General features: G+C 41.4%; 1 protein-coding gene across 1 annotated transcript; it reads right to left on the reverse strand.

Moving 5' to 3' along the window:
* Window positions 1–531: 531 nt before the first annotated feature.
* Window positions 532–18,474, reverse strand: tmem240a (transmembrane protein 240a). The gene is made up of 4 exons (XM_021566395.2): window positions 17,945–18,474; window positions 17,421–17,527; window positions 10,942–11,150; window positions 532–1,648 (listed from the first exon to the last, which is right to left on the reverse strand). The coding sequence occupies exons 1-4, from the start codon at window positions 17,999–18,001 to the stop codon at window positions 1,494–1,496; spliced, it is 528 nt and encodes a 175-aa protein (XP_021422070.1). The 5' UTR covers window positions 18,002–18,474; the 3' UTR covers window positions 532–1,493.
* Between the last annotated feature and the right edge of the window lie 5,902 nt (window positions 18,475–24,376).

The following is a 24,376-nucleotide window of genomic DNA, read 5'->3' on the forward strand; positions in this document are numbered from 1 at the left end:
CGTAATGAATGTAGAAGTGTTCAGAAACATATTCTATTTTAATTTACAATAAAAGTGACTCCAAAACGGCACAATACATTATTTACCATTCATTTCTATTGGGCACATCATAATCCAAAACACAACCAAAACAAAATGCAAATGCATCCAACAAGTTTGTAGAGTCACAAGCTTGATTTAGTCATTGTGTGCTAGGAATATGGGACCAAGTACTAAACTTTTGACTAAATTGAACTAAGGGAATTGTCCAAATACTTATGACACCTTCAAATGGGGGGGACCAGATACATAAAGTGCTTGAGTTTATAAACGGTAAAACAGATATGTATGAAAATACCCTCAAATAAAAGGTGTCATTCTGTACTGTCACCTCATATAAAACATTTTATCTCAAATTCAAAATGCTGGAGTATAGAACCAATTTAAAATATTTAACTTCACTACTAAATAATTATGTATGGAAGCGTATCTATTGAACAGTATATCTACTGATGTTGAGGCAATGACACATTCAAACATTAGGGGTCACTGTTGTTTTTCAATGGCACTTTTAATAAAACAGACATTTTATCCTCACAACAGCAATGTCTGGACAGAGAGGGGAGGGGGACTAGGTGAAGGTTCCCGCTGCTGCTAGGCTGGTTGCTCCTGATAAGTATGAGGCAATTGGATGTAGCAAATTGGGAAGTGCTATTGGACACAGTATTGGGAAGACAAGGGAAGTACTGAACTGTCTCTCCGTCTTCTCTGGGCTGGCATCAATTTATTTTCTACCTTCTCATAAATAATAACACAGCGCAGAGAACCCTGACCACAAACGTATGCTCCCCTCCCCTTCTTTATATTTACATGTAAATTAATACATTCATTTAATTCACAAAGTAACAAAGCTAATTCATCTGTGTTTTTAGCAGAAATCACACTCTTCAACCCCAGATGGCTGTCATCCTCATCTTCCCTACCCTCCGTTTATCCTCCCATACAGTCCATCAGCTCTACTCGTAACACTTGACTCATCACACTCACAAACAAACCCCCCCCCCCATACCCTGTGTTCCCACTTCCCTATATTTATTAGTATTTACAGAAGCAGCAATCTAATCTTCCCATCACAAAATCTTGAAAAACACCCCTTTCCATTTACCTCCCTCCCACTTTAGAGAAAGACCCTCCCCATAGAGAAAAACCCACACTGTGGCACCCCATTCGTACTCCCCCCACTTTCTGGACACTGCCCGCATCGTACCCATGCCAAGTTTCAACAATGAACACAGAAAATGTGGACATAGACAAGATTTCAGTAGCGACTATCTTCTTCTTCTGCTGCTCGAGTTTGGATTGGTTGGTGCTGACTTGTGTCAGGGTTGTCATAAGAAAGTCTCAGTGACAGGGGTGTTATGAACAGTGAGAGGGCAGTCTTCCAGGGTCTCTGAGGCAGCAGTTGGCCATGGGGCAGTTTGGGGGGGCTGGGATGGGGGATTCTTGTTTTAGAGTCAGAGGTGGCGTGGGCTGGGGTGGCCGTTGTGGTAGAGCTTCTGCTTGATGTGGACCATGTTGCCACTGGAGTCCTCCAGCTGTCTGAGCTGGGCTCGTCGACGTAGATCTCGAAGGTTGCAGAATGAGGGGAGCCATGACCAAGAAGGGGTGTCTGGTGGACAAGAGGAGAGAGGGAGGTTGTTATAGGAGGGTAGAAACTAGAGAAGAAAGATAAATGATTAGAACATTTATCTCATTGTGGGGTTAATAAGAGAATGGTAGTGCATTTGGTTAGGTATATTAGATGCCCAATACTGTATGTCCAAAACATCCTTGATGCTCCCACCAACCTAATTGTTGGTAGTACAATACATCAATCCTACATACTCATGTGTTGCCCATGTAACTGGTGTAAAATAGCTAGCTAGTTAGCAATGCACACTAGTAGCGTTTCAATTGGTGTTGTCGCTCGCTCTGAGACCTTGAAGGAGTTGTTTCCCTTGCACTAGCTCTTTTGTGGAGAGCTAGGTAACAATGCCTTGAGCGTTATGGTTGTCGATGTGTGCAGAGGGTCCCTGGTTCAAGCCCAAAATGGGACGGTTGCAATACTGTTACACCCACACATTCATATGCCAAATATAAAATGTTACATTACTATTCTGCCCTACCAAGCAATAAGGCAGTAGCTGCTCATTTGGTCTAAAAGGAGTTAATGTCATTTTTGCTACATTAAATACATGCTTAATCATGTGGACAAGTATCCTGCCTCTGTTGTGTTGTGTTTTGGAGAAAATAGGGGTCATGTTAGCAGTAACTGCATAAGGTTACTGTGAAACCAAGGTAAATAAAAACAATTTTTCTCAGTTCCATGCTATGAGCAGTTACTCCTTTTTTGCCTGGTATGGCAGTATTACCCATGTGGTATGTACACTATATATACAAGTATGTGGACACCCCTTCAAATAATGGATTTGGCTATTTCAGCTACACCCGTTGCTGACTGGTGTATAAAATTGAGGACACAGCCATGCAATCTCCATAGACAAACACTGTCAGTAGAACGGCCTTACAGAAGAGCTCAGTGACTTTCAACGTGGCACCATGTTAGAATGCCAACTTTCCAACAGGTCATTTCGTCAAATTTCTGCCCTGCTAGAGCTGCCCCAGTCAACTGTAAGTGTATAGGAAATCACATTGCAAACTATCACCCTTAAGGAAATCATGAATGTTTCGGATATATTGGAATTAGTGGATATATGGAGGCTTAAATACCCTGAACCAGTGAGATATACATGGCGGAAGCTTTATCAAGCTAGTCATCTTGATTACTTTCTTATGTCATTCTCTCTGGCACCAAAAGTTTAAGAAATGTTGATGGGGACAGAATGCAGTCGGATCATAATTGGCATATACAGAATTTCCACATGGATGGAATATGGGAAAAAATGCACCAAATTAATTTTCAATCTTCAACATAGAAATGCTAACACTTTTTTTTATTGAAACCTGTTACAAATGATGGAGTCACGCATGATTCACTGAATTATATTTTGAAAGCGGAAGTAAAGTACTTTAAGAATATGTTTTTGGCCTCCCGGGTGGCACAGTGGTTAAGGGCGCTGTACTGCAGCGCCAGCTGTGCCACCACAGACTCTGTGTTCGCGCCCAGGCTCTGCCGTTACCTGGGAGGGCCGTGGGGTGATGCACAATTGGCATAGCGTCATCCAGGTTAGGGAGGGTTTGGCAGGTAGGGATATCCTTGTCTCATCGTGCATCAGCAACTCCTTTGGCGGGCCGGGCGCAGTGCACGCTAACCAAGGTTGCCAGGTGCACGGTGTTTCCTCTGACACATTGGTGCGGCTGGCTTCCGGGTTGGATGCGCGCTGTGTTAAGAAGTAGTGTGGCTTGGTTGGGTTGTGTATCGGAGGACGCATAACCTTTGTCTCTCCCAAGCCCGTACGGGAGTTGTAGCGATAGTAGCTAACAACAATGAAAAAGGGGGTTAAACATTTTTAAAGACTATGTTTTCGTTTCAGTCTCCTCCACCTCCATCTCCACTAACTTTCCTATTAATAATATAAAATTAACATCTGTACAAAAAGACTCACGTGAAGGCCAAATTGCAGCCTTTAAGTCCAGGAAAACTCCAGGGCTGGGTGGCAAGTAAAGTACTTTACTTCCTCTTTCATACCAGGGGTAGTATACCAAAAAAAATGTATCATACTTTAACCACTCCTATATAAATAATAGATTATCAGACACGCAACAAGAAGGTCTGATTTCATTATTAAAATAGGATCCAAGTGTTATATATAAAGATCCAGCCCATAAAAAAATTGGAGGCCTCTTACACTTCAGTGTTGTGATGCAAAAATGATAGCTAAATGCTTGGCACATAGAATTAAAAGGGTATTGTCAGATATTCTTCATCCTAATCTGACAGGTTTTTTACATGGACGATATATTGGAGATAATGTAAGACAAGTACTGGAAACAATAGAATACTATTACATATCGGGGAAACCAGGCCTGGTTTTCATAGCTGAATTTGAAAAGGCTTTTGATAAAGTACGACTGGATAAATGTATAGAATATTTCAATTTTGGAGAATCTCTTGTAAAATGGGCTAAAGTTATGTTTAAAATAGTAAATAATGAGTACATATCAGAAAGTTTTAAACTGTCAAGAGGAATAAAACAAGGTTGTCCACTATCGGCATATCTATTTAATATTATTATGTTAAAATGAGATGCAACAATAGTATTAGGGGTTAGAAACCCATGGATTAAAAACAAAAGTGTCATTGTACGCTGATGATTCATGTTTTCTTTTAAAACCACAATTAGAATCCCTCCACAGCCTCATAAAGGATCTAAATACTTTTGCTAACCTCTCTGGATTAAAAACAAATTATGATAAGTGTACTACAGTCGGAAGTTTACATACACTTAGGTTGTAGTCATTAAAACTTGTTTTTTAACCACTCCACAAATGTATCGCTGACAACCTATAGTTATGCAAGTCGTTTAGGATCTCTACTTTGTGCATGACACAGGTAATTTTCCCAACAATTGTTTACAGGCAGATTATTTCACTTATAATTCATTGTATCACAATTCTAGTGGGTCAGAAGTTTACATACACTAAGTTATACTGTGCCTTAAAACAGCTTGGTAAATTCCAGAAAATTATGCCATGGCTTTCATAGCTTCTGATAGGCTAATTGACATAATTTCAGTCAATTGGAGGTATACCTGTGGATGTATTTCAAGTCCTACCTTCAAACTCAGTGCCTCTTTGCTTGACATCATGGGAAAATCAAAAGAAATCAGCCAAGACCTCAGGACAAATTGTAGACCTCCACAAGTCTGGTTCATCCTTGGGAGTAATTTACAAACACCTGAAGGTGCCACATTTATCTGTACAAACAATAGTAGGCACGTATAAACACCATGGGACCACGCAGCCCTCATATCGCTCAGGAAGGAGACATGTTCTGTCTCCTAGAGATGAACGTACTTTGGGGCGAAAAGTGCAAATCAATCTCAGAGCAACAGCAAAGGACCTTGGAAAGATGCTGGAGGAAACAGGTACAAATGTATCTATATCCACAGTAAAAACGAGTCCTATGTCGACATAACCTGAAAGGCTGCTCAGCACGGAAGAAGCCACTGCTCCAAAGCCGCCATAAAAAAGCCAGACTATGGTTTGCAACTGCACATGGGGACAAAGATCGTAGTTTTTGGAGAAATGTCCTCTGGTCTGATGAAACAAAAATAGAACTGTTTGGCCATAATGACCATCGTTATGTTTGGAGGAAAAAGGGGAAGGCTTGCAAGCCGAAGAACACCATCCCAACCGTGAAGCACAGGGGTGGCAGCATCATGTTGTGGGGGTGCTTTGCTGCAGGAGGGACTGGTGCACTTCACAAAATAGATGGCATCATGAGGAAAGACAATTATGTGGAGATATTGAAGCAACATTTAAAGACACCAGTTAAAGCTTGGTCGCAAATGGGTCTTCCAAATGGACATTGACCCCAAGCATACTCCCAAAGTTGTGGCAAAATGGCTTAAGGACAACAAAGTCAAGGTATTGGAGTGGCCATAACAAAGCCCTGACCTCAATCCTATATAAAATTTGTGGGCAGAACTGAAAAAGCATGTGTGAGCAAGGAGGCCTACAAACCTGACTCAGTTACACCAGCTCTGTCAGGAGGAATGGGCCAAAATTCACCCAACTTATTGTGGGAAGGTTGTGGAAGGCTACCCAAAACGTGTGACCAAAGTTAAACAATTTAAAGGCAATGCTACCAAATACTAATTGAGTGTATGTAAACTTCTGACCCACTGGGAATGTGATGAAAGAAATAAAAGCTGAAATCAATAATTCTCTCTACTATTATTCTGACAGTTCACATTCTTAAAATAAAGTGTGGATCCTAACTGACCTAAGACAGGGAATTTTTACTCTGATTAAATGTCAGGAATTGTGAAAAACTGAGTTTAAATGTATTTGGCTAAAGTGTATGTAAACTTCCGATGATCCAGACTTGTGGAGGTCTACAATTTCTGTCTGTAAAGAACTATTGGAAAAATTACTTGTGTCATGCACAAAGTAGATGTCCTAACTGACTTGACAAAACTATAGTTTGTTACCAAGAAATTTGTGGAGTGGTTGAAAACTAGTTTTAATGACTTCAGCCTAAGTGTATGTAAACTTCCGACTTCAACTGTATGTATATATGTGTATATGTATGAATGTTTATGTGTATATACAGTATATACAGTATATATATTACATTGATGGAAGCAACAGTCTATCCCCAATATTAAAGCTGATCCACCCCCTAACAAAATGAGAGAGAAAAACGAAAGAAAAAAAGCTGTAAATACTGTTATTGTTAAGTGGAAACGTCTAGAAGCAAGAACAACTCACAGAATGGTCTGAAGCACGTAGCGCACGTAACACTCACTACCGAGTTACACATTTCCTCTGGAAGCAACGTCAGCACAAGAACTGTTCGTCAGGAGCTTCATGGAATAGATTTCCATGGCCGAGCAGCCTCACACAAGCCAAATATCACCATGCGCAATGCCAAGCGTTGGCTGGAGTGAAGTAAAGCTCGCCGCCATTGGACACAGTGGAAAAGGGTTCTTTGGAGTGATGAATCAAGCTTCACCATCTGGCAGTCCGACAGACAAATCTGAGTTTGGCAGATGCCAGGAGAACGTTACCTGCCCCAATTCATAGTGCCAACTGTGAAGTTTGGTAGAGGAGGAATAATGGTCTGGGGCTGTTTTTCATGGTTCGGGCTAGGCCCCTTAGTTCTAGTGAAGGGAAATCTAAACGCTACAGCATATAATGACATTCTGTACGATTCTGGGCTTCCAACTTTGTGGCAACAGTTTGGGGTAGACCCTTTGTTGTGGAAGAACTTGACTGGCCTGCACAGAGCCCTGACCTCAACCACATCAACCACACCACATTAATGCATATGATTTTGGAATGAGACGTTCGACGAGTAGGTGTCAACATACTTTTGGTCATGTTTGTGTATGTTTCAGTTTCTATATCCTGATATGCATGATTAAATAGCATTTTTTTTAAAAATGATTTAGGATTTCTTTCACCAAGTATATGAGTGTGAGGTAGAATTTGTAGAAATGGAAGTGCCGGAATTTGTCTCTGTCAGGCTTAGTTGGCAAGGTGAGTCCCGCTGAGACGGCAGAGAAAGAAGACGGAAATCCCAAGGCAGCACACCCACTAGCACATGGCCCTGCTAGAGGCAGGGGAGAGGGGGGAGTACGGGGAGGCAGGTGGTGGGAAGTGGGGGTCGCTGGCCGGGAGGGAGGAGTGAGTTATTTATAGCTGTGAATGGGTATGCAATCCACAAGGACAGTTCAGAAGGGTATCCAAAGGAAAAGAGAGAACAATACAGGTTCTTCTCATCTGAATAAAAGGATGGAGAGATGGAGATGGAGTCAGGGGAAAAATGTAAATGGTAATATAATGCGGAAAATAGGGTGGGGGTAGAAATGTTAAGGTCTTTTTACGGAGGGAGGGAAGGGGGGGTCATTGTTATCCAAATCATAATTTTCCTCTTTTGTTATCATATTTTCTTTCCTTATTGTGCTAAATAAAATGTCTTTCCACTGATGGTTTCATCACTGATGGTGCCAAAGAATATGAATCAGTTATTCAGGAGAAATAGACAGTAAGGTCACCAAAAGGATTCCTTTTAAAGAAAATGGATATAAGGAGATTCAATAACTGAATAGAGAGCAGGAGACGCAGGGTCTACAGATGGAATTAGAAAAAGCTAAAGGAATCAATGTGCACCTCAATGCAGTCTGTGTCAGTGTGGTGTGCATGTTCCTTCCTCACCCGCCATTCCAGCTGCTCTCACTCTATTTATAGCTCCCTAGGAGAGAGCAATGGTGTGTGTGTGTGTGTGTGTGTGTGTGTGTGTGTGTGTGTGTGTGTGTGTGTGTGTGTGTGTGTGTGTGTGTGTGTGTGTGTGTGTGTGTGTGTGTGTGTGTGTGTGTGTGTGTGTGTGTGTGTGTACCTTCCCGCTTCATCAGCCTCACTTTCACTCCCCATCTCAGGGAGGCTAAACAAGTCTGACCCACAATCAATGTCACAGCCAAACACACCAGTGAAGGGGCATTCCCTCCATTCACAAGGATTCCAGCACAAGAAAAGCCTTGAGCCACCCCTCTACCTCGAGGGAAACATTTGAATGTAAAATCTGGGTGTATTTTTTTTATGTGGATGTCATGCACTGAATAGCAGATGGGTTGATTCTGTGCTGCAAATATGAAGCAGTTTTATCTTGACTAATACTTATAGAATCACAGAATCTAAGTCTGGCAATGTTTGTATGCTTCACATCTCCAAATTCTTGTTTATCATAAATAAATAATAAGACATGCATCAAAAGAGTATGGCATCCCTACTTTTTAATGTAGTCTTTTCAAGACATTAAATAATAGGGCTATTTAGTACCCCATCTTTGTGTGGTGGTTTCATTTTAATCAGAGGTGATTAATTGGCCATCTCTTACTTTTACAGTGCCTTGCAAAAGTATTCATCCCCCTTGGTTTTCTTCCTATTTTTGTTCCATTACAACCTGTAATTTAAATGTATTTTTATTTGGATTTCATGTATTGGACATAAACAAAATAGTCCAAATTAGTGAAATGAAATTTAAAAAATAACTTGATTCAAAGAATTCCGACCACCAAAATTAAACGGACCAGGCAAGGAGAGCATTCATCAGAGAGGCAACAAAGATAACCCTGAAGGAGCTGCAAAGCTCCACAGCGGAGATTGGAGAATATGTCCATAGGACCACTTTAAGCACTCCACAGAGCTGGGCTTTATGGAAGAGTGGCCAGAAAAAAAGCCATTGCTTAAGGAAAAAAATAAGCAAACCCATTTGGTGTTCACCAAAAGCCATGTGGGAGACTCCCCAAACATATGGAAGAAGGTACTCTGGTTAGATGAGACTAAATTTGAGCTTTTTGGCCATCAAGGAAAATTCCTGGCGCAAACCCAACACTTCTCATCACCCAGAGAACACCATCCCCACAGTGAAGCATGGTGGTGGCAGCATCAAGATGTGGGTATGTTTTTCATCTGCAGGGACTGCGAAACTGGTCAGAATTGAAGGAACCTGAGGGAAACCTGTTTGTCTTCAAGAGATTTGAGACTGGGACGGAGGTTCACCTTCCAGCAGGACAATGACCCTACGCATACTGCTAAAGCAACACTCGAGTGGTTTAAGGGGAAACATTTAAATGTCTTGGAAGGGCCTAGTTAAAGCCCAGACCTCAATCCAATTGAGAATCTGTGGTGTGACTTAAAGACTGCTGTACCCCAGCGGAACCCATCCAACTTGAAGGAGCTGGAGCAGTTTTGCCTTGAAGAATGGGCAAAAATCCCAGTGGCTAGATGTGCAAGCATATAGAGCCATACCCCAAGAGACTTGCAGCTGTAATTGCTGCAAAAGCTGTTTCTAAAAAATATAGACTTTCGGGGGAGGGGGGGGGTGAATAATTATGCACGCTCAAGTTTTCTGTTTTTTTTTGTCTTGTTCCTTGTTTGTTTCACAATAAAAAAATATTTTGCATCTTCAAGGTGGTAGACATGTTGGGTAAATTTTAATTCCAGGTTGTAAGCCAACCCAATAGGAAAAATGTCAAGGGGGTGAATACTTTTGCAAGCCACTGTATACTCACTAGACATTATGCCCCTCTATTGTCTGACCGTAACAGCAATTGAAATATCCAGGTCACATCACCTCCTTCAGCAATGTCTTATATCTAAAGGATCCAGGCCAGCTACAAAATATAGACCTGTTTTGACATTGAGAGCTGCACAAGATAATATGTAGCTGAAGCAATTGGATTATTCCAACACATTATAAGAACACTCCATTGGGCAAACGTTGGTTGAATCCACAATGTTTCCTTGTCATTTCAACCAAAAATGACGACGTTCAATCAATGTGGAAAACTGATTGGATTTGGAAAAAGTCATCAACGTAAGAGAATTTAGTCTTTTTTTCACTGAACTTTTAACCTAAATCCAATGACATGGTGAAAAAATGTTTTCACCTTAGTTGACAACTCAACCAAATGTAAATCAAAACTAGACGTTGAGCTGAGTCTAGCAAGCAGACTAGACTAACATTGGTAAGAATTTAGACAGTTAATAATTGTATGTCTTCCTGGTGTACAGACACATGTGCTACGGGTAAGGAATCTTTGTTTCAGTGAATCAGTATGTACTGAACATATGACATCTGAGGGCAGCAATATTTCCACAGCATAATTAACATTACAGTTTCACTATGCCTACTTTACACACATAACTATCCCCCCTCAACGGACACAAAGTAATCTTTTTCCAAATTCCTTCTCCCAGTTATACAGTATTAATTACCTGTATAATGTCTTAATTCTAATTCATGACCATAACACACTGTACGTACAGTACTGTACAGCAAATATCCTGTGAGACAATACATTTAGTCTGGAATATACTTTTCCCCTATGAATGCTTCTTTGAGTAAACAACTGAGCCCTTATGTCCTCAAGTTCTGTAAAGTTTCCCATAACCATCACTTATAGCCAGGTGTGTTGCGCCCAACCAAGAAAGCCTGGTTTCAATTGGTTTCAATGAATGTTACAGTGGTCAGAAGCAGCCTGTATGTCAATTCTGGGCATTTGCACACCCACGTTACATCCCCAAGAAAATATGTAGAAGAAACACTGATCAATATGGCAGTCGAAATATTAACACATACACCACTTCACTCAACATCTCTCTTCGCAGACGTGGGAATCAACCAAACAATACTTCTGTCATCAGAAATGTTTTTCTCATTCTGCTGCACATTTTGTCAACCTTGTTGACGTTCCAGTCAGTCCATATAGACCAAGTCTCTGGTTGACTCACCATAGTAGCGACTGGCTCTCCATGCCCTGACAGCACAGTGCAGCACTCCGTCCAGCCACAGCAGGAGCCAGCTGATACAGAATCCCAGCAGCAGCCCCAGCATCAGGTCCATCTCCTGCTTGGTCACGCTGTCACTCACAAAGTAGTTCTCCGACGAGTCCACCAGAGAATGGTCCCCATTGTACGGGATCACGTAGTGGACATGATGCCTGGAAGAGACAAAGCTGGAGGTTAGAAAGTGTTAGTGGTGGAGGGAAGAACAAGGAAAAGAGGGGATAGGGCAAGGGAGGACAAATTAGGGGGTGTAGGTGATGAAATTGAATTCTTAACACTGATTTGGTACAAATGGGAGAATGCAAAGGCATGGAATACATGCTGAATTTACACAGTACAGTGCTGGTGAATAATAATTTCCAGAAAGGTGTGTAGCCTGTCTTCTGTAAATGATTACCATTACTTTTGTCACAGAGTGTTATCCAAGCCTAACATAACGATCTACCTAACGTGCCCCTCAAAGGTACAGTGCCTTGCGAAAGTATTCGGCCCCCTTGAACTTTGCGACCTTTTGCCACATTTCAGGCTTCAAACATAAAGATATAAAACTGTATTTTTTTGTGAAGAATCAACAACAAGTGGGACACAATCATGAAGTGGAACGACATTTATTGGATATTTCAAACTTTTTTAACAAATCAAAAACTGAAAAATTGGGCGTGCAAAATTATTCAGCCCCTTTACTTTCAGTGCAGCAAACTCTCTCCAGAAGTTCAGTGAGGATCTCTGAATGATCCAATGTTGACCTAAATGACTAATGATGATAAATACAATCCACCTGTGTGTAATCAAGTCTCCGTATAAATGCACCTGCACTGTGATAGTCTCAGAGGTCCGTTAAAAGCGCAGAGAGCATCATGAAGAACAAGGAACACACCAGGCAGGTCTGAGATACTGTTGTGAAGAAGTTTAAAGCCGGATTTGGATACAAAAAGATTTCCCAAGCTTTAAACATCCCAAGGAGCACTGTGCAAGCGATAATATTGAAATGGAAGGAGTATCAGACCACTGCAAATCTACCAAGACCTGGCCGTCCCTCTAAACTTTCAGCTCATACAAGGAGAAGACTGATCAGAGATGCAGCCAAGAGGCCCATGGTCACTCTGGATGAACTGCAGAGATCTACAGCTGAGGTGGGAGACTCTGTCCATAGGACAACAATCAGTTGTATATTGCACAAATCTGGCCTTTATGGAAGAGTGGCAAGAAGAAAGCCATTTCTTAAAGATATCCATAAAAAGTGTCGTTTAAAGTTTGCCACAAGCCACCTGGGAGACACACCAAACATGTGGAAGAAGGTGCTCTGGTCAGATGAAACCAAAATTGAACTTTTTAGCAACAATGCAAAACGTTATGTTTGGCGTAAAAGCAACACAGCTGAACACACCATGCCCACTGTCAAACATGGTGGTGGCAGCATCATGGTTTGGGCCTGCTTTTCTTCAGCAGGGACAGGGAAGATGGTTAAAATTGATGGGAAGATGGATGGAGCCAAATACAGGACCATTCTGGAAGAAAACCTGATGGAGTCTGCAAAAGACCTGAGACTGGGGCGGAGATTTGTCTTCCAACAAGACAATGATCCAAAACATAAAGCAAAATCTACAATGGAATGGTTCAAAAATAAACATATCCAGGTGTTAGAATGGCCAAGTCAAAGTTCAGACCTGAATCCAATCGAGAATCTGTGGAAAGAACTGAAAACTGCTGTTCACAAATGCTCTCCATCCAACCTCACTGAGCTCGAGCTGTTTTGCAAGGAGGAATGGGAAAAAATGTCAGTCTCTCGATGTGCAAAACTGATAGAGACATACCCCAAGCGACTTACAGCCGTAATCGCAGCAAAAGGTGGTGCTACAAAGTATTAACTTAAGGGGGCTGAATAATTTTGCACGCCCAATTTTTCAGTTTTTGATTTGTTAAAAAAGTGTGAAATATCCAATAAATGTCGTTCCACTTCATGATTGTGTCCCACTTGTTGTTGATTCTTCACCAAAAAATACAGTTTTATATCTTTATGTTTGAAGCCTGAAATGTGGCAAAAGGTCGCAAAGTTCAAAGGGGCCGAATACTTTCGCAAGGCACTGTACATCTCATAAAATGACAACCTGAGGTTTACAAGCAGTAAAGGAATGACAGTGGATGTGGCCTCAGCCTGACTAGGTGTGCATCATCGCCAGGATGATGCCTCAACACCACATGCACTAAAAGTAGGCTTTCAAGATTAGGTGGCCTCTCATCTGACTGTCTATTCCATGAAATGTTTATACTGAGAGGATAAACATCTTAGGTAAAATTAGTAACTCTTATTGAAGAGCATTTTCAGGTCACTAAAAGACGAAGTGGCTGTGTGCCAAATGGCACCTTTTTCCCTACATAGTGCACTACTTTTGACCAGAGCCTGGAAGCAGACACTGTGTCACTCGCTTTCAATTGGCTTAATTAAAGGCAATGACAACCAGTGTTGTATGCAATTGTTGGGATCTAGTTTAGGACTATATGTACTGTATTTCCCCAGGAACAGGAAGGTAACAAGTATGAAAATATATAATTCATTCAAAGCTAGGAATATTGTGAGATTTGCACATTGAATATTGTGGTTCAGAGGTTTTATCAATATTTAAAAATTACTTAAAATATACCACAAGAAAATGCTGCTATGATAGACAGCGATAATGTTCACTGAAAAAAATATTAACGCAACATGCAATAATTTCAACGATTTTACTGATTTACAGTTCATATAAGAAAATCAGTCAATTTAAATTAATTAATTAGGCCCTAATCTATGGATTTCACATGACTGGGCAGGGGCGCAGCCATGCCTGGGAGGGCATAGGCCCACCCACTTGGGAGCCAGGCCCACCCACTGGGGAGCCAGGCCCAGCCAATCAGAATTAATTTTTCCCCAAAAGGGCTTAATTACAGACAGAAATACTCCTTAATTTCATCATCTGTCCTGGTGGCTGGTCTCAGACAATCCCGCAGGTGAAGAAGCCAGATGTGGAGGTCCTGGGCTGGCGTGGTTACACGTGGTCTGTGGTTGTGAGGCCAGGTGGAAGTACTGCCAAATTCTCTAAAACAACGTTGGAGGTGGCTTATGGTAGAGAAATTAACATTCAATTCTCTGTGAACAGCTCTGGTAGACAATCTTGCAGTCAGCATGCCAATTGCACACTCCCTCAAAACTTGAGCCATCTGTGGCATTGTGTTGTGTGACAAAACTGCACATTTTAGAGTGGCCTTTTATTGTCCCCATCACAAAGTGCACCTGTGTAATGATCATGCTGTTTAATCAGTTTCTTGACATGCCTATCAGGTGGATGGATTACAGGGATGTAAACTAATTTGTGCACAAATTTTGAGTAATACGTTTTTTTTTTGTGAGATCTTTTATTTCAGCACATGAAACATGGGACCAGCACTTCCATGTTGCGTTTATAATTTTGTATAATTTTTTTAAAAATGTGCCAAAAAATGTTGGTCTAAAGGCATACAGGCATAATATAGCACATTACTGAACATTAACTATGAGGAAATCTTGAAATGAGAGGGAGTGAGAGAGAGGCCCTCTCAAAAGTTTGGCCATGATCTTAGTAACACTTCATGACCCATTACTAATCTTACTAACACTTCATGACTCATTTCTCAGGTTGTTAGACTGTAGGCAGTCAAAACAAAGGAGCAGTATTCATACAGGGCCAATAGCAGATTTTCTTCTCTTCTGTGAATGTTAGTTAAGTGAACAATTTGTTTCAGATTCTGCACTGAACAACAATGACCCAACACGTACATAAAGCTACAATATATACAGTGCCTTGCAAAAGTATTCACCCCCTTGGCGTTTTTCCTATTTTGTTGCATTACAACCTGTAATTTAAATGTATTTTTATTTGGATTTCATGTAATGGACATACACAAAATAGTCCAAATTGGTGAAATGAAAAAAAATATCATAAACTTTGAACATCCCACGGAGAACCATTAAATCTATTATTTAAAAAATGGAAAGAATATGGCACCACAACAAACCTGCCAAGAGAGGGCCGCCCACCAAAACTCACAGCCCAGGCAAGGAGGGCATTAATCAGAGAGGCAAAAGAGACCAAAGATACTCCACAGCGGAAATTGGAGTATCTGTCCATAGGACCACTTTAAGCCGTACACTCCACAGAGCTGGGCTTTAAGGAAGAGTGGCCAGAAAAAAAGCCATTGCTTAAAGAAAAAAATAAGCAACCCCATTTGGTGTTTGCCAAAAGCCATGTGGGAGACTCCCCAAACATATGGAAGAAGGTACTCTGGTTAGATGAGACTGAATTTAAGCTTTTTAGCCATCAAGGAAAATGCTATGTCTGGCGCAAACCCAACACCTCTCATCACCCCAAGAACACAATGCCCACAGTAAAGCATGGTGGTGGCAGCATCATGCTGTGGGTACGTTTTTCATCTTCAGGGACAAGGAAACTGGTCAGAATTGAAGGAACGATGGATGGCGCTAAATACAGGGAATTCCTGAGAGAAACATGTTTCAGTCTTCAAGAGATTTGAGACTGGGACGGAGGTTCACCTTCCAGCAGGACAATGACCCTAAGCATACTGCTAAAGCAACACTTGAGTGGTTTAAGGGGAAACATTTAAATGTCTTGGAAGGGCCTAGTCAAAGCCCAGACCTCAATCCAATTGAGAATCTGTGGTGTGACTTAAAGATTGCGGAACCCATCCAACTTGTAGGAGCTGGAGTAGTTTTGCCTTGAAGAATGGGAAAAAGTCCCAGTGGCTAGATGTGCCAAGCATATAGAGACATACCCCAAGAGACTTGCAACTGTAATTGCTGCAAAAGGTGGTTCTACAAAGTATTGACTTTGGGTGGTGGTGGTGGTGGTGGTGGGGGGGGGGGGATAGTTATGCACGCTCAAGTTTTCTGTATTTTTGTCTTGTTTCTTGTTTGTTTCACAATAAAAATGTTTCGCATCTTCAAAGTGGTAGGCATGTTGTGTAAGTCAAATGATACAACATCCCCCCCAAAAAATCTATTTTGATTACAGGTTGTAAGGAAACAAAATAGGAAAAATGCCAAGGGGGGTGAATACTTTCGCAAGCCACTGTAGTTGTTCAGACTCAGGCCTAAACTTGCCTTTATCCATGGCTTAATATTCTAATGACTTACAGTACCAGTCAAAAGTTTGAACACACCTACTCATTCGAGGGTTTTTCTTTGTTTTTTCTATTTTCAAAATTGTAGAATAATAGTGAAGACATCAAAACTATGAAATAACACATGGAATCATGTAGTAACCAAAAAAGTGTTAAACAAATCAAAATATATATTTTATTCTTTCAAGTAGCCACCCTTTGCCTTGATGACAGCTTTACACACTCTTGGCATACTTGCCTAGGAACTTACTTTGTTAAGGTCATAGGACTGAAAATGAACGAATTCAACAACCCCATGTAACAAATTACAGTCATGGTTGGTTACGCTACAATTTAATCGAAAAGGCACACTGGGAAATTATTGGAGGCGTGGCTTAGTGGGGGCATTCAATTTAAGTATACCTTACTAAAATTAAATGCATGTTTTATTGTATTTCTCATAGTACTGCTCACTTCAGCTATTTAAGTTTCTTAACAACATTTATTTTAGGTGATCGTTTTCCTCAAAATATTTGAGTAGAACTTGAATTTAGAAAGATTTTGCAGTGTTGCAAGGAGTCTCTACCAGCAATTGTGAAAATGTGAGGCCCCATATAACTTTTACATGTCTAATCAAAACAGCAATATGATACCTGGCCTAATCACCATTCAACTATAGTTATTTTATGTTTCATTCCATTTTCAGCCTTCATAACATGGGTTATCAATAATAGATCACTGTATACCTATATATTATAATTCTCACAACTGATTCAATATAGGTAGGCCTAATGTCCTCTCTCCAAAAACATTTCCTCCTACAAATATGGTAATATTGCAAATGAAAAACAGCACGAGAACGATCATTGAGAGCTGTCTTCGTTTAAAATGATTCCTTAGCCCATTCCTCATAAATCATAACATACTTTATTTATGGCTCAACCACCTTCGTATGCAGTAAAAGACAAATCACTGAATATAGGCTTGAAAACACCGTCACAACCTAGGCATCACAAACATGAGGCTGTAGCCTACCATTAGACACACATATACCTCGAATAAAACCACAGTCGACATCAATTAGGCAAATTTTCAAGAGATTATGCATGGAACAGGTTGGGATGCTACTTAAAACCAACAGTTCAGCAGGAGAAATCATTCGAGAGGCCTATTGAGGGATTATGATTAGACGAGAAAAATAGCAGCCTTCTTGACTGTTAGGCTACCCTTTCATTGCAGATGCAGCACATTGTATCTATCCAAATGAATCAATGTATTATATTGTTTTTTACCTTCCACAGTTGCAATGACAGACGCGGTCTTCCCCTCGTAAATGCGGTAAGATGTAGTTGTGAAAGCGATCCAGTAGTGCGTTCATGTCCATTAAACAGGCTATCGCCTGCAAAGAACCAAAAGAGTCAACTGGGACACAATAACTATTCCCAACACAGCAGCACCATTATATGACTTGCATTAAGCTAAAGTCCATATAAGAGAAAATAGAAAAATAAATTTGGAAACCCACCTTGCAATCATTTGCGAGGGAAAACTCCCTCGCTCTTATTAAATGGTATTTAGATGATTTATTCATGATAGCCATGTAATTGTTGGCAGACTATGTGTAGCCTACTTCCTCAAGTCTATATGCAGTTAACCATAATTATTTTCAGTGTCCTTATATAAAATGTGCTCTGTAGTTGTAATATCTAGCCTATAACTACATTATTCATTATTATAGGCTAGTAAAAAAAACATATATATCATTGCTGTAGGCGTTAAACACACATGCGGGGTGCAAAAAAAGTGGATCTCTTACCATTACAACTGAAGCGCCAAGAATCATAAAAATCATGGTGGTTGTGATCATATGCATCAAAACTTCCAAACTCGCCGCTGTTCTCTAGCCTTCTCTACCCGCCGCACTGCAAACGCTGGGCTTTAGGCGCTCTGTCCGGGGAGGAGACGGTCATTGAGGCGCCCTTACTGCACCTGACTCTCCGTCCCTCCAAACTCGCCAGGTTGGAGTGCAATTAACCAGTGCACAGGGGATGAGATCGCCCAGTCTCCCTCAAGTACCCCCTTTGACACACGCACTCACGGTCTTCACAGTCTACACCCCATCCAGTGATGCGTCGATTCGATGACGCGGGCCGGGTCGTGGACTGGTCGGTGCCGCGGTTGCTGTGGCGGGAACGGCGAAAATAGGGTGCTGGTGGAGAGGGTGTCCTAGCCTGACTACAAATGCAATGATGTTCTTTTCCCGTAAGGCCAGGTACCGTTCTCATTCAAAAAATCTCAGCAAACAGGAGAAAGGGTGATCCGGTCGCCTCATGGGGATGTCCCTGGCTACTGCCCCCCCCCCCCCCCCCCCCTCCCTCCCACCACCACCACCACCTTTCGTCCAAGACAGCAGGTTATTCCCGTCTGCCTTGTCAATTAGTTACTTTATTAATTATCGATACATACGGTTCTCAATCGATGGGAGCATTTAATTAATCTATCACTCAGATTATTCATTTTTATTGCGATTGCGCGTTTTAGGCTACAGTCGTTGTCTTCTACCATGTAAATGGCTTGATAACATCGATGTCAAGCCAAATCGAGATGTAGATCAAGTCGGAACCAGACCCACCCTACCCTCAGTCCAGTAAAGATCAGGCAACGGCAGCTGCATCAACGCCCGGGACCAGACACGCATGATTATCCCATCTTGTTTTAGCTATCGCAGTCAGGAGCATCCACCACCATCTCTTTGCGAGCGTGTGTGTGTGTGTGAGTGTGTGTGTGTGTGTGTGTGTGTGTGTGTGTGTGTGTGTGTGTGTGTGTGTGTGTGTGTGTGTGTGTGTGTGTGAGAGAGAGAGAGAGAGAGAGAGAGAGAGAGAGAGAGAGAGAGAGAGAGAGAGAGAGAGAGAGAGAGAGGGGGGAGAGAGAATGACGGAAGGAAGGAAGGAAGGAAGGAAGGAAGGAAGGAAGGAAAGAAAGAAAGAAAGAAAGAGGGAGATTCTGTGCCCCCCTATTGCATTTTACTCTGTGAAACACTCAGAGACATTCAAGCAAATAATTCCAAGAATATTCGCGATGGTTTAACCTCTATACCGTTCCTCCAGAGGCGTCACTAGCTTTACTGATCACCCCCTCCCCTTCGATCTACCACGGTCTCTCTAGTCTCTACCCTCTCCATCGTTGCAGTTCATTTTCGGATTCTACGCCATTTCGCCGGGCTGAATTTCTGGCTGGCACTGTATGCTATGCTACATTATTGGACTCTACGCATATCTACTCGTATTGTATTAGCCATTCACTAGATCTATTGATGTATTAGTTGAAATCAATACGAATTGCATTTCCTAATAGCAAAGGCTGTTGTGGATGAGTGTACTTTCCCCGTTAAAAGCAAGACAGATGTCCTTAAAATAACTCTCATTCACTTCCCAGGAGCTCCATTCATTCAGACCCAACCGAAATCCACTAAATGTGTAACACAACCCGAGGACAAATGTCAAAATATTTAGGCTAAATCCCAAATGTCTTTAGCACTACTTAGCAGGCTACTTTTATAGCGTAAACGTCAAAGCAATTGAAAATCAAACACGGCTACCCATTGTTCGATTCTGGACAAAATCTCAAGGACGTCCCGTTACCTGTTAGAAGATCAACTTTATTTACACAAAGTAGAAACACTCACATTTTAGCTTCAATAGTCATAGCTGTACGTTCTTCAACGATCAAAATTAGCCATGAGGCTAGTCTCATACTGAACTTGGATAGTAGCCTGCCACTCTCCCTTTGTGTTGTGCTACTAGGCTGCTATCAGTTCAGGACCATGGAGAGCACCATTATTAACGGGTTTCTCCCAACACAGTTCGGGACCATGGACATCGATGCTGCCAATGGCTTTCTCCCCCTTTGTCTCTAACTACTATGTTCTAGTCTTTGAATATATTTACTTTGTTTATCATGTTGTTCTACTATGGCCACAAAATGAATAATAACCTATGTATTTCAAAAGAAAAACCCAATTCAAAACTTTTCCTCAATGATATGCAATGCCACCTCTAGTCTTTTGGTGGCCCTAAGCGTGATTCGGTCGGGGCTCCTGTCCTCGCGGGCAAAACGTTTCAGCACTTATTCACATTTTGCCATGGGGCAGAGAACATTTTGTACTTTTAGAGCTATTTTCCTCCAATTCTACACATTTTGCCAGGGGGTGGTGGGAAACTCTTGCAGTTTAAGGTCTAGAAAGCTGGCTAAACTATCTTACTTAGAAATCAAACAAATGTTTAGCTGACATAGGCTATTTGAGTAACTGACATAAGAGGTAACTGTTGATGCACTAACAAATTTCAAAATTTCACTTTGTGCATTTTAATTTTCGAACTCTCAGCAGTAAGTTGATATCTCGAATGAGTTTCTAATATTTTTATTTAACCTTTATTTATCTAGGCAAGTCAGTTAAGAACAAAATCTTGTTTACAATGATGACCTAGGAACAGTGGGTTAACTGCCTTGTTCAGGGGCAGAACAACAGATTTTTACCTTGGCAGCTCGGGGACTCGACTTAGAAACCTTTTAGTTTCTGGCCCAGCATTGGGGCAGGTAACTTTCTCCTGGCATCTGCCAAACCCAGATTTGTCTGTTGACTGTCAGATGGTGAAGCGTGATTCATCACTTCAGAGAAAGCGTTTCCACTGCTCCAGAGTCCAATGGCTGCAAGCTTTACACCACTCCAGCTGGCGCTTGGCATTGCGCATGGTGAGCTTAGGCTTGTGTGCGGCTGTTCGGCCATGGAAACCCATATCATGAAGCTCCCGACAAACAGTTGTCAGCAACAACTGTGTTTGAAATAGCCGAATCCACTAATATGAAGGGGTGTCCACATACTTTTGTATATATATATATATATATATATATATATATATATATATATATATATATATATATATATATATATATATATATATATATATATATGTGTGTGTGTGTATATATATATATATATATATATATATATATATATATATATATATATATATATATATATATATATATATATATATACACAGTGCATTCAGATAATATTCGGACCTCTTCACTTTTTCTCCATTTTGTTACGTTACAGCCTTATTCTAACATTTATTAAACACAAATTTTTTCTTATCAATCTACACACAATACTCCATAATGACCTTGCAAAAAACAGGTTTTTAAGAAATTTTTGCAAATCTATTCAAAATAAAAAAACAGAAAAAATGTACATATGTATTCAGACCCTTTGCTATGAGACGCAAAATTGAGCTCAGGTGCATCCTGTTTCAATTGATCCCCCTTGTGATGTTTCTACAATTGATTGGAGATTTGGAAAGGCACACACCGGTCTACACAAGGTCTCACAGTTGACAGTGCATGTCAGAGCAAAAAACAAGCCATGGGTTCGAAGGAAGAGCTCCAAGACAGGATTGTGTCGAGCCACAGATCTGGGGAAGAGTAGAAAAAAATGTCTGCAGCATTGAAGGTCCCCAAGAACACAGTGGCCTCATCATTCTTAAATGGAAGAAGTTTGGAACCACCGGCAAAACTGAGCAATCGGGGGAGAAGGTGACAAGAACCCACAGAAGGTGGCAATTGGTCAGGGAGGTGACCAATAACTCGATAAACACTCTGACAGAGCTCTAGAGTTACTCTGTGGAGATGGGAGAACCTTCCAGAAGGACAACCATCCCAGCAGGACTTCACCAAACAGGCCTTTATGGTAGAGTGGCCAGATGGAAGCCACTCCTCTGTAAAAGCCACATGACACCCCGCTTGGAGTTTGCCAAAGGGCACCTGAAGACTCTCATACCATGAAAAGCAAGATTCTCTGGTCTGATGAAACCAAGATTGAACTCTTTGGCCTGAATGCCAAGTGTCACATCTAGAGAAAACCTGGCACCATCCCTACGGTGAAGCATGGTGGTGGAAGCACTATGCTGTGGGGATATTTTTCAGCAGCAGGGATTGGAAGACTAGTCAGGATCAAGGCAAAGATAAAATGAGCAAAGTACAGAGAGATCCTTAATGAAAACCATCTCCGGGAACTCAGACTGGGGCGAAGGTTCACCTTCCAACAGGACAACAACCCTAAGCACACAGCCAAGACAACGCAGGAGTGGCTCGGGACAAGTCTCTAAATATCCTTGAGTGGCCCAGCAAGGGCCTTGAACCTGATCGAACATCTCTGGAGAGTCCTGAAAATAGCTGTGCAGCAACGTTCCCCATTGTTAAGGGATTTTTTATCAATAATGACTCAATTATGTATACATTTCAATCAGGACTGACTAATCAGAATACTATTATGTTACTGTATAGATGTATGAATTTTATTTTAATCCTAGTACTGAATATAATGTGTGTAATTATAATCAAGAATTAGAACAAAGACTGTCTGTTCCTTGGTAGAAACGAATGAACTTATCGTCAGACTGGCTAGAATGCGTATCTACACAGGGAGACCTTGGCCTGGTCGTAAATTATCTAAACCGGTGAGGGAACGATGAAGGAAGGCTTGTGAAGTATACTGGCATTGTATCGAGGTGGAGGAGGAACGGGACAGATTAAAACCTATGACGTCATTTTCGGTTTATAACCTGTTGTAAATTGTATCATGTTCAGTACTCTCGAGAATAAACGCTATTGCTTGATTTTTGAGACTGGTCTCTGCCCATTTTATGCAAATAAGTATCTTACAAATCCTAAGAAATGGGCTGAGTGTATTAATTGAATTGGTTAATAAACATATAGGAATTAAATTCCTCTGACACCCATCCAACCTGACAGGCCTTGAAAGGATCTGCAGAGAGGAAGGGGAGAAATTCCCCAAATACAGGTCTGCCAAGCTTGAAGTGTCATACCCAAGAAGACTCAATGCTGTAATCGCTGCCAAAGGTGCTTCAACAAAGTACTGAGTAAAGGGCCTGAAAATTTATTTAAATGTGATTTTTCATTTTACATTTTTATAAATTAGTAAAAATGTCTAAAAACCTGTTTTACTTTGTCATTATGGGGTATTGTGTGTAGATTAATGAGGGGAAAGAAACAATGTAATACATTTTAGAATAAGGCTGTAATATAACAAAATGTGGAAAAAGTCAAGAGGTCTGAATACTTTTCAAATGCACAGTTTATATATAAACTCAACAAAAAAGAAACATCCTCTCACTGTCAACTGCGTTTATTTTCAATGAACTTAACATGTGTAAATATTTGTATAAAAATAACAAGATTCAACAACTGGGACATAAACTGAACAAGTCCCACAGACATGTGACTAACATAAATTGAATAATGTGTCCCTGAACAAAGAGGGGGTCAAAATCAATAGTAACAGTTAGTTTCTGGTGTGGCCACCAGCTGCATTATGTACTGCAGTTCATCTCCTCCTCGTGGACTGCACCAGATTTGCCAGTTCTTGCTGTGAGATGTAACCCCATTCTTCCCCCAAGGCATCTCCAAGTTCCCGGACATTTCAGGGGGGAATGGCCCTAGCCCTCACTCTCCGATCCAACAGGTCCCAGACGTGCTCAATGGGATTCTTCGCTGGCCAAGGCAGAACACTGACATTCCTGTCTTGCAGGAAATCACGCACAGAACGAGCAGTATGGCTGGTGGCATTGTCATGCTGGAGGTTCATGCCAGGATGAGCCTGCAGGAAGGGTACCACATGAGGAAGGAGGATGTCTTCCCTGTAAACACACAGCGTTGAGATTGCCTGCAATGACAACAAGCTAAGTCCGATGATGCTGTGACACACCGCCCCAGATCATGAAGGACCCTCCACCTCGATCCCGCTCCAGAGTACAGGCCTCTGTGTAACGCTCATTCCTTCAACAATAAACGCAAATCCGACCATCATCCCTGGTGAGGCAAAACCACGACTCGTCAGTGAAGATAACTTTTTGTCAGTCCTGTCTGGTCCAGCAACGGTGGGTGTGTGCCCATAGGCAACGTTGTTGCCGGTGATGTCTGGTGAGGACCTGCCTTACAATAGGCCTGCAAGCCCTCAGTACAGCCTCTCTCAGCCTATTGCGGATAGTCTGAGCACTGATGAAGGGATTGTGCGTTCCTGGTGTATCTCGGGCAGTTGTTGTTGTCATTCTGTACCTGTCCCGCAGGTTTGATGTTCAGATGTACCGAACATCATGTACTGTGCAGGTGTTGTTACACGTGGTCTTCCACTGCGAGGATGATCAGCTGTCCGTCCTGTCTCCCTGTA

The sequence above is a fragment of the Oncorhynchus mykiss genome, chromosome 16 (assembly GCF_013265735.2).
Source record: "Oncorhynchus mykiss isolate Arlee chromosome 16, USDA_OmykA_1.1, whole genome shotgun sequence".
In the NCBI taxonomy this organism is placed as follows: domain Eukaryota; kingdom Metazoa; phylum Chordata; class Actinopteri; order Salmoniformes; family Salmonidae; genus Oncorhynchus; species Oncorhynchus mykiss.